Raw genomic sequence first — 12,058 nt, 5'->3', positions numbered from 1 at the left:
TAGACTTCAGGGTTTTTAAAAATAAAATTAGCAGATGTTGTGGTGGATGCGCTGTTATCCCCCTGGACTAGGTGAAGATAAGAACTCTATTTTTTCAACTTTCATCTATAATCAAGGAGCATCAGATCTGAAAATCACATGGAGCAAACTCCATTGGCTTTTTTTTAAAAAATCCAGTTTCTCTCATTGTACGTTGTATTGCTGTATTTGAGCATTAAATTACAAAGCTAACACTGATTGTATTATCATACTTGATACCATTTTCATATCCTATGACTAATAGTGTGGTTACAGGCTTGGTCTTTGAAGTGTGCTGTGATAATAAACTTTGGCCCAAGGACCCACAGTCTAAGCGAAATCAGAGCAGACCTAATGAGAAGCAGAGACTGAGCCTCGGGAGCATCCTGCAGCAGAGCTTATAAAACGTAATCAGATTTGCCTCTGTTTTGTTCCGAGTTCCCATTTGTGGGTAAGTAACCTCTCAGGACACTAGAAGTCAGCATGACAGTCCAGGTGTCAACACTTAGGACTGAAACTTCAGTGAACCAGGAGTCCAGAGTTTTCCATCTGGGGATTTCTGACTTACAGAATTCTTCAAACTCCTCCTGATAGTGTTTCAATGGAGTTGACCCCCAGGGCAAGCAATAAGAGCCACCTCTTTAATCTCACATATTCTGAAAAAGTAGTTAACTGCCACTGCCTTTCTTCTTGCTGCTGCTTGTTTTAATTAACAGCATTTCTTCCCCCTATTTCTCCTGGGGCTTTGAAGAGCTCTTTGAAATGTATTTAGTATATTTCAGTCTTGGTTTGGCGTAGTCTCTCAATTTATTAGGTCGTTTAATTCAAGTTCAATTATTCAGCACAAATTGGCAGAATGAAATGCTAAAAGAAGATTGGCACTTTCAGTCACATAAATCTCATGTTACATAAAGTGAGCAAATTCCTCCATTGTTCTTATTGACCTCTGAGATAACAATTTACGGCTGGCACACACCAGTGTGGGCAGGCTTCTCTGTTGAGCAATCTCCCACAGGAGTAAGGCTTTGGCATCTTGCTCAACAGTGAAACTGAAGATAAGCAGAAAAAATGACCAGAAATCAGGACCATCTGTGGAATGACTTAGTCTGAGGAGGTCCAATACTCTAATTCCAGAGATGGAACAAAGAGCAAGGTTTTTCTTTCCCTAAATGACATTAGAAGTAGGAGAAAATCGAAAGCAAGCAGCTACAGCCTCACATCCCCGCTAGATGAAGGAAAACCAGACTGTCCCAGGCAAGAGCAAAGGTTCGTAGCTTCTCACCACTTTGGTGCAGAAATCTGGGGGAACTTGGGCGTCAGGGAGGGACTTGAGCACGTCCCACCAGCAGATCCCAGGGCACAGAGGAGCACAGGAGTCCCAGCACGTCTCAAGTTTGGAAGTTGAGGTGGCTGGCGGTCACAGCTGTCACAGCCAGGCATTCGTGGGTGCTCAGCCATGAACAACCCACCAACCCTGCCAAATTATACTGTTTAAAGCCAAGTCCACTTTAACACTCAAACATAACACTTTTGCTTAGGCAAAATTTGCAAAATAATCAAAATGAATCAGCTTGTTTTTACTTTAAGGCCCTCAGGCTTTAACACATTTAGTGGAGAGTCTAGTAACAAAGGGTGAAAATTTGATTACATGTGCTTGGAGAACCAAGCCCCAAAAGGGAACTGTCCCAAGGAGTCCTACTAAGACACACAGTGACAGGAAGGCTTGACTTAAAAGCACATGAGGCTGTGAATTCAATCAGTCACCACTGGAGAGAATATACTTAAAATACTTTAGTCAACATCATCCTCTCTTCTTTCCTCTTGAAATTCCACACCGTTTTACCCAGGGCCTTTCTTACTGAGTTATGGTTAGAGAGAGTATAGTACATCCTAACTTACATAGTTACTTATGTATATGGACCACCTTCCTTCAAGATTGTTAAGTTTCCCAAGGGCAGAATCAGCATCTGAGTTACCTCTTTTTCACCTATAGCATAGAAAAGGCATAAAAATGAAATAACTAAACACTCATCATTAGTTGAATAAACTCAAAAAATGTTAATAAGTCTTTTAATGTACAAAAGTCCCTGGGAAACTGAGAAGTAAAAAGATGATTTCAAGGAGCTTAATTAAAGACATTTTAAAATGCCACATGTTTAAAAATGCAAAATATTATATAATGCATGTTTTTTTTAATCCTATATTAAATGCTACAGGGATTTAGAAGAGAGAACATAATCAGGAAACCAAATTAGGATAGAGATCAGTAGTCAGAATGATGATAAACTACCTCCCTTTCCCAAACATAAACACATACAGAAGCACAAAGAAAGTATTAAGAAGCTGGAGAACATCGGTTAAAAAAAATCTCTACTCAAACATGAAAATGTGAGAAGTTCAAATCATTTAAAAATAAAAATAAAAAGACGTTTTTGAGTGTGTTGTCTGTTGATGTGGTTGCAGATAACCAGCCACATTCTTTAGAATCAAGTTCATTACCAAGGAGGCTACATAGTGGTATAGGAATCTTGGTTAACTTCTCCCCAACCTATGTGTCCCTACAGGAATAAGAAACCCAAGAGAATTCAAGATAATAAAAAGTCTTTCTATTCCATCTCAAGTTTCTAAATTACGGCTAACAGCAACCATACCAAAATCAACAATTACACAAACCTCTTGATGCGGGGGCATACCCTTTGCTTATATTACTTAAAGAAGAACCATGAAATAAAAAATGGCTTACATAGACCATAAGTAGGAAAAGAAAAACATTGTCATGAACGCAATGCCAATTTAGTGATGTTTGAAATTAATAAGTATAATGGATTGAATTGTATCCTCCAAAAAGATATGTCGAAGTTCTAATGCCTAATACCTTAGAATGTGACATTATTTGGAAATAGGGTCTTTACAGAAGTAATCAAGTTAAAATGAGGTCAGTAGGGTAGGCCCTAATCCAATATGATGTGTCCTTATAAAAAGGGGAAATTTAGACATAGAGACAGACACACCAAGAGAACATCATGTGAACATGAAGGCAGAGATCAGGATGATGCATCTACAAGACAGGAATACCAAAGATTGCCAGCACACAGAAACCAGGAGAGAGGCATGGAACAGCTTCTCCCTTCCAGAGCCAATCCTCAGAAGGAACCAGCTCTGCCAACACCTTGGTCTTACATCTAGCCTCCAGAACTGTGAGACAATAAATTTCTGGGGTTTAAGCCACCCAGTCTGAGGCATTTTGTTTCAGCACCCCCAACAAACTAATACAATGAGGTTCATGGAAAAATTCAAACTTGACACCTGTAAATCAACACATATATATAAACTGCTCACCAAGTGAAAATCAGTGGGATCTCTACAAATTCCAGGCAGCTTTATTGCAAGATAATAATAGCTGCTCTTGAGGAAGATGATAGAGATAATCTGTAAAGATGGAGGCAGGGATGCAGACATCTATGGGAGAGAGGTGAGGAATACTGGAACGGGGCTCCCAATATTTAGGTGGCTCTTTAAATTATGTGGCACTTCAGGGGACCCACCAGACAAACTCAGTCCTCAAGTGTTGCTAGATGGCAAGTAACTGTTGTTCTTTGGCCCAACCTTGCCACCATATGGCAAGCAAGCAAGCACAGGTAACCCGTCATCTCTTAAAGCAGGTGAGTAATCAATGGCTTTCATGTCCAGATGGAGGAAATTAAATACTACATGTGACCAGAAGGTTTGAAAATGCTTGAGAAGTGCTGACAAGATACATTTAGACCCGCTGGAGTGAAAAGTATTAACTGTCCAGAACTATCCTTTTCAAGGATTGCAGGTACTTGAAAGGCAGTCTTTCTTTTATTCAGGCATAATAAACAGAAAATTTTTCAACTATCTCCATGATTTTGACATAAATCTTAAATGTAAGCATTAAATAGAGTTATTAAATTGCATGTGGAAATCAGCTGAGCACATCTTTTGTGGGAATGTACTTCAAAGTGATTGGTTTGTTTCCTTATAATGAAATAGTATGTTTGCTTCTGTTTGATTCACAATTAAAACAAGTCAGACCATATGTGAGAACTATCTGGAATATTCAACGAAGATCAAGTCTTTCCAAAGAAGGCCTTAATCAGTGGAAGCAGTACAGTGTAATGGTAGGAAGAGAACAGCTTCAAACCAGATAGACACGAGCCAAAACAAGCTTTGCGACTAACCACTTGCACGAACTTGGACAAGTGGCCAAACATCTTAAGCACCAAGATTCCTAGTCCAAGGGAGACGATAATAAAAGGATCTTCTTATAGGGTGAGTGAGGAGTAAATGAGACAACGGATACACCATATTTTATACAAAACAAATGCTTAATCCAGTGCAGTTATTTTCATATTACTAACATTAAAGGTACAAGTAATTTTTATACAGTGAAGTACTAACTAGTTTTCTTTCGGAAACAATATAAAAACTTCAAACACAACCATTATTGAAATGAACTCAACTATTTAGATCATTACCATGATGTTCCATAATGCTCAAGCAATATAGTAAAGTCACTAACAGTGCTCTAGATTTTGTTTTGCTTTTTATTCTTTATCATGTTTATTGTTCATTCCAATTTTGACAAAAGACCTTTTTCTTTTTTTTTTTTTGCAAATATCTAAGATCTCAAAATTAGTACTACTAGTTTTGACTTACAGCATTTCTTCATTTCCTTACTTATAGATCTTCCTTTATCAGGAATATTCCTTCATCTTCTTGACTTAAAAACCATGAACAAACATTTAAGACTACATTCCAGAAAAGCCAAAGATTAACTAAATCAACACATAGTCAAAATTTCCAATTATGTTTCCATTTAGAATGATTCTTCAGAGAATTTTCTTCTATATCTTTTTATTTAATTACTCAGCTTAGAATTTCCTATCTTGTATAATGACTTAAAAAAGAGACAAAAACAGGGATAGGGTAGAAAATTATTTTTCAACATTATTTGGTAATGCTATAATAACAAGGTAAAACAAGGCTTGCGTCTCCTGAAGTTAGTTCAGAAACAGCATTAAGTTTTCTCCAAGCTACACGTCACTGAATACAATAACTCTGTGCTCTTAATAAGGGAGAGGGAGGCGGTCTATCAGAAACATATGGGAGCAAGCCTTTTAAGAATCCAAATCTGTTCCCTGACCCCCAGACAGCATGGGGGGAAGAGGATAAACAGGGAAAGAGCTGTTGTTCTATGTGGAAATATATGCAGCATGATGCCAAAGCAAACGGGTGGGAAGAAAGAAAGAGTCTGCAGTTTTTAAATTAAGTGACTTCTGAAAGATGGAGTAAAAAAGCTCAATTTAAAAAGACATCAAGAATGGCAGATATATTTGGCTTCGTCAAATCAGAACTCTTATTCTTAAGCAAATACTAAACTTCCATGAGAAATTAATCATATTATTCACCTAGAAACGAGTTTGAGGTTTCTGACTCCAAAGAGAAAGAGAAAACAAAGTTGCGGGGAGGGGTAGGACACAAACGATAAATTCAACAAATCTGCAAAATTGTTTGCTAGCAGGGAAACCAACTCTACTGACTTCTACACTTCTTAAAAAACAACAAAAAAAAACCTGAGGAGGGATATCTAATGCATATTAAATGAGAATTATTTAAATATACTGTTACATGGTATTAAGAGAGCAGCTAGATTTTCCACATGAAATATTCAAAAATTGATGAACTTACTTGCTTTTCCCTTTGTATACTGTAGCATAAGATCCTTCCCCCAGTTTTTCCAGTTTTTCATATGAGTCAGCTTTTCCAAATTTGGGACTTGTCGGCTAAAAATGGAACAGAGGGTAAACAAAACAGTTTGTATCAAACTAATTAACAATAACCCAATTTTGCTGAAAATGTACAGATTCTCTGTCACTTTTGAAATAACTCTTTCCTAATATAAGAATGTTTATTTTAAAAAATGTCATAAATATTCAGGGTATAAAACTCAAATGCAAAGGAACACAGCGTAGAAGTGTAAATTTACCCATAATCTAACCATCAAGAGGGAACCACGTTAATATTTTGATGCCTCTTCCTCCAGTGCTATCTGTATGCTGACGATTGGCTTTTTACATGAATGGGACTACATTATACATACTGTTTATAACCTGGTTTTTTTCACTCAATATGTTATGAATATTTTCCACATTATTATATAATCTTCTAAATTAGGGCCTGGCAAATTGAGTCTACTACTTGTTTTTGTACATCCCATAAGCTTAGGAAGCTTTTTATTTTTTTAATGGAGGGTGGTGTCAAAAGAAGCATAATATTTCATAGCATGTGAAAATTATATGAAAATCAAATTCTAGGGTCCATAAAGTTTACTGGAACACAGTCACACTCATTCATTTACATATCGTCTTACAACTTCCAAGCTACAACAGAGCGGTAGTTGCAACAGAAATCATATGGCCAACAAAGCTGAAAATATTCACTATCCAACGCCTGTTGTAAATCACGACTGTATAAAATTCAGTCATATAAAGGTAATCCTCCAATATCTTCTAGCGATACTGCAAACAGATTATCAAAGCTGTATCATTCAGATACCACTAATTAATACAAAAAGAACTCTCATATCTACATAAACCAATCCTTAAGGCTTAGCTGCAACAAAATAGCTCTCTTTCAGAAATGGCACATCTCATCATGACCATAAAAGTGCTAAGAGTGATCTTACCACTCCCGCTGTGCTCAACTCCCACCCCAACTTTCACCAGAGTAAGAAAAGGGGGCATTGTGCTCCATGGAGACAAATTATCCATTATTTTAATGTCACTCTAAAAGGGTAATACTAAAACATATTAGAAAATGATAATAATATAAAGAATTAAACGCATCTGAGAGAAGCATAATGAGGAGACAAAGGAATACTTTCCAAGCAAGGGAACAGGACAAAATCCCTGAAAAACGACTAAATGAAACAGAAACAAGCAACCTACTCGACAGAGTTCAAACAAAATATCATAAGGATGCTCACAGATATTGGGAGAAGAACTGATGAACACAGTGAGCTCATGAGCAAAGAACTGGAAGATATAAAAAAAAATCAGAAATGAAGAATACAATACTGGAATTGAGAAATTCACTAGAGGGACTCAATAGCAGAGTAGAGGACGCACAAGAACCGATCAGTGAGCTAGATGAAAGACTAGAGGAAATCACCCAAGCAGAACAGAAAAAAGGAAAAAGAATTAGACAGAATGAGAACAGTCTAAGGGAACTCTGGGACAATATCAAGCATGCTAACATTCAGATTATAGGTGTCCCAGAAACAGAAGAGAAAGACAAAGGGGCAGAAAATTTATTCCAAGAAATAATAGATGAAAATTTTCCTAACCTGAGGAAGAAAACAGACATCCAAGTTCAGGAAGCACAGAGAGCTCCAAACAAGATAAGCCCAAAGAGGCCTACACCAAGACATATTATAATTAAAGTGGCCAAAATTAAAGATAAACAGAGAATCCTAAAAGCAGCAAGAGAAAGGCCACAAGTGACATACAAAGGGAAGCCCATAAGGCTATCAGTGGACTTCTCAGCCAAGACCCTACGGGCAAGAAGAGAATGGCACGACGTATTTAAAGTGCTAAAATAAAAAAACCTACAGCCAAGAATATTCTATCCATCAGGTTGTCATTCAGAATGGAAGGAGAGATAAAGAGCTTCCAAGACAGGCAAAAATTAAAGGAGTTTATCACCAAGAAACCAATTCTTCAAGGAATGAAGGGACTGACTTAAGTGGGAAAGCAATGACCACAAACAGAGATAAAAAAAAATTATCATAAAAACAAAACAACAAAAAAATCAGGCAATAAAATCACTTGTAAATGTAAAACTATAGTAAAAGCAGCAGATCAACTATCTGTGAAGATAATATGAAGGTTAAAACACAAATGTACTAAAATCACCTATTTCAATGATAAGAGGGTAATGGATAGACATACACTAAACAACAGACTATATATGATTGGAAAAGCATAAAATGTGGGAGGAGGGGAGTGAAAAAGTACAGTTTTTAGAAAGAGGTCAAGCTAAAGAGTCTATCAACTCAATATAGACTGTTATATAGAGAGAGAATATTAAATAAGATCCTCATGGTAATCACAAATCAGAAACCTATAATAAGCAAGCAAAAAAGTAAGACAAAAGAAATCAAACATATTACTAAAGATAGCCATCAAACCACAAGGGAAGAGAGCAAGAGAAAAAGAAAGGAACAGAGAAGAACTACTAAAACAACCAGGAAAAAAAAGTAACAAAATGGCAATAAATACATATTTATCAATAGCTACTTTAAATGTCAATGGACTAAATGCTCCAATCAAATGCCATAGGGTGGCCAAGTGGATAAAAAGACAAGATCCATGTATATGCTGCATACAAGAGACACATTTCAGACCTAAAAAGTGAAAGGATGGAAAAAGATATTCTATGCAAATGGCAAAGAAAAGAAAGCGGGGTTAGCAATACTTACATCAGACAAAATGGACTTTAAAACAAAAACTATAACAAGAGACAAAGACGGGCACTACATAATGATAAAGGGAACAATCCAACAAGAAAATATAACACTTGTAAATATCTCTGCACCCAACATAGGAGCACCTAAATATACAAAGCAATTATTGACAGACATAAGAGGAGAAATAGACAGTAACACAATAAAAGTAAGGGACTTTAACACTCCACTTACACCAATGGATAGATCATCCAAACAGAAGATCAATAAGGAATCACTGGCCTTAAAGGACACATTAGACCAGATGGATTTAGTAGATATATACAGAACATTCCATCCAAAAACCACAGAACACACATTCTTTCCAAATGCCCATGGAACATTCTCCAGGATTGATCACATATTAGGCCACAAAACAAGTCTCAATAAATTTAAGAGGATCAAAATAATATGCATCTCTTCTGACAACAAAGGTATGAAACTAGAAATCAACTACAGGAAGAAAACCAGAAAAGCCACAAAAATGTGGAGATTAAACAAAATGCTACTGAACAACGATTGAGTCAATGAAGAAATCAAAGGAGAAATCAAAAAATTCCTGGAGACAAATGAAAATACGACATGCCAAAATCTGTGGGATACAGCAAAAGCGTTCTAAGAAGGAAGTTTATAGCAATTCAGGCCTATCCCAACAAGAAGAAAAACCCCAAATAAACAATCCAAAGGCACATCTAAAGGTACTGGAAAAAGAACAACAATCAAAGCCCAAAATCAGCAGAAGGAAGGAAATAATAAAAATCAGAGCAGAAATAAAAGAAATAGAGACTAAGAAAACAATAGAAAAAATCAATGAAACCAAGAGCTGGTTCTTCGAAAAGATAAAAAAAATTGACAAACCCTTAGCTAGACTCACCAAGAAAAAAAGAGAGAAGGCTCAAATAAATAAAATCAGAAATGAAAGAGGAGAGATTACAATGGACACCTCAGAAATACAAAAGATAATAAGAGAATACTATGAAAAGCTATATGCCAACAAATTGGATAATCTAGCAGAAATGGATAAATTCTTAGAAACACACAACCTTCCAAAACTGGACCAAGAAGAAGTAGAAAATTTGAATAGACTAATCACCAGTAAGGAGATCAAAACAGCAATACAAATCTCCCAAAAAATAAAAGTCCAGGACCAGATGGCTTCCCTGGTGAATTCTACCAAACATTCAAAGAAGACCTAATATCTCTCCTTCTCAAACTCTTCCAAAAAACTGAAGAGGAGGGGAAGCTTCCTAACTCATTCTATGAAGCAAACATTACCCTGACACCAAAACCAGACAAGGACAACACAAAAAGAGAAAATTACAGGCCAATATCACTGAGGAACATCGGTGCAAAAATCGTCAACAAAACACTAGCAAGTCTAATACAACAATACATTAAAAAGATCATACATCAGGATCAAGTGGGTTTCATTCCAGGGACGCAGGATGGTTCAACATCCACAAATCTATCAACGTGATACACCACATTAACAAAATGAAGAATAAAAATTGCATGGTCATCTCAATAGATGCAGAGAAAACATTTGACAAGATACGGCATCCATTTACGATAAAAACTCTAAATAAAATGGGTATAGTAGGAAAATACCTCAAAATAATAAAGCCATATATGAGAAACTCACAGCAAATATCGTTCTCAATGGAGAAAAACTGCAAGCTATCCCTTTAAGAACAGGAACCAGACAAGGATGCCCACTGTCACCACTCTTATTTAACATAGTATTGGAAGTCCTAGCCAGAGCAATCAGGCAAGAAAAAGAAATAAAAGGGATCCAAACTGAAAAAGAAGAAGTGAAACTGTTACTCTTTGCAGACAACATGATTTTATATATAGAAAACCCTAAAGAATCGACTAAAAAACTTTTAGAAACAATAAAGGAATACAGTCCAGTTGCAGGATACAAAATCAACGTACAAAAATCAGTTGTGTTTCTATACACTAACAATAAAGTAGCAGAAAGAGAAATTAAGAATACAATCACATTTACAATTGCAACAAAAAGAATAAAATACCTAGGAATAAACTTAACTAAAGAGGTGAAAGATCTGTACACTGAAAACTATAAAACATTGTTGAAAGAAATCGAAGAAGACACAAAGAAATGGAAAGATATTCCGTGCTCTTGGATTGGAAGAATTAACATTGTTAAAATGTCCATACTTCCTAAAGCAATCTATAGATTCAACGCAATCCCTATCAAAATTCCAACAACGTTTTTCACAGAAATGAAACAAAGAATCCTAAAATTTATATGGAACAACAAAAGACCCCGAATAGCCAAAGGAATCCCGAGAAAAAAGAACAAAGCTGGAGGTATCACACTCCTGGATTTCAAAATATACTACAAAGCCACAGTAACCAAAACAGCATGGTACTGGCACAAAAACAGACACACAGATCAATGGAACAGAATCGAGAGCACAGAAATAAATCCGCACATCTATGGACAGCTAATATTCAATAAGGGAAAAAGGAGACTCTCTTGAATAAATGGTGTTGGGAAAACTGGACAGCCACATGCAAAAGAATGAAAGTAGACCATTCCCTTACACCATGAACAAAAATCAACTCAAAATGGATTAAAGACTTGAATGTAAGACCCAAAACCATGAAACTTCTAGTAGAAAACATAGGCAGTACGCTCTTTGACATTGGTCTTAGCAGCATATTTTCATGTACCATGTCTGACCAGGCAAGGGAAACAAAAGAAAAAAATTAACAAATGGGACTACATCAAACTAAAAACCTTCTGCACAGCAAAGGAAACCATCAACCAAACGAAAAGACAACCTAACAATTGGGAGAAGATATTTGCAAACCATATATCAGATAAGGGGTTAATATCCAAAATATACAAAGAACACACACAGCTTAACAACAAAAAAGCCAACAATCCAATTAAAAAATGGGCAAAAGATCTGAACAGGGATTTCTCTGAAGAAGATATATAGATGGCCAACAGGCATATGAAAAGATGCTCAACATCATTAGCTATCAGGGAAATGCAAATCAAAACTACAATGAGGTATCACCTCACTCCGGTCAGAATGGCTATAATTAACAAGACAGGAAACAACAAACGTTGGAGAGGGTTGGAGAGAAGGGAACCCTTGTACACTGCTGGTAGGAGTGCCAACTGGTGCAGCCACCATGGAAAGCAGTATGGAGTATCCTCAGAAAATTAAACATAGATCTGCCATATGATCCAGCTATCCCACTGCTGGGTATTTATCCAAAGAACTTAAAAGCACAAAGGCATAAAGATACTTGCACCCCTTTGTTCATTGCAGCATTATACACAATAGCCAAGATTTGGAAGCAACCTAGGTGCCCATCAAGGGACAAATGGATAAAGAAGATGTGGTATATAAACACAATGGAATACTACTCAGCCATAAGAAATGATGAAATCTAGCCATTTGTGACAACATGGATGGACCTTGAGAGTATTATGCTGAGTGAAATAAGTCAGAGGGAGAAAGTCAAATACCA

The 12,058-nt window shown here is 36.4% G+C and overlaps 1 protein-coding gene across 7 annotated transcripts in view; it reads right to left on the bottom strand.

Moving 5' to 3' along the window:
- Positions 1–12,058, bottom strand: part of CDK14 (cyclin dependent kinase 14) — a 550,632-nt gene that overhangs the window by 399,187 nt on the left and 139,387 nt on the right. For 4 of the 7 annotated variants that reach the window (XM_070508163.1, XM_070508157.1, XM_070508165.1 and 1 more), the window contains 2 exons: positions 5,731–5,825; positions 1,301–1,492 (listed from right to left, as the gene is read on the bottom strand). In XM_070508163.1, the coding sequence (XP_070364264.1) occupies positions 1,301–1,492; positions 5,731–5,825 (287 nt within the window). The remainder of the gene's footprint in view (positions 1–1,300; positions 1,493–5,730; positions 5,826–12,058) is intronic. The other 3 variants (XM_014842923.3, XM_070508181.1, XM_014842924.3) reach the window with 1 other exon arrangement.

The sequence above is a fragment of the Equus asinus genome, chromosome 1 (assembly GCF_041296235.1).
Source record: "Equus asinus isolate D_3611 breed Donkey chromosome 1, EquAss-T2T_v2, whole genome shotgun sequence".
Lineage (NCBI taxonomy): Eukaryota > Metazoa > Chordata > Mammalia > Perissodactyla > Equidae > Equus > Equus asinus.
The sequence above is the reverse complement of the archived record's forward strand: the minus strand, read 5'-3'. Positions and strand labels throughout refer to the sequence as shown.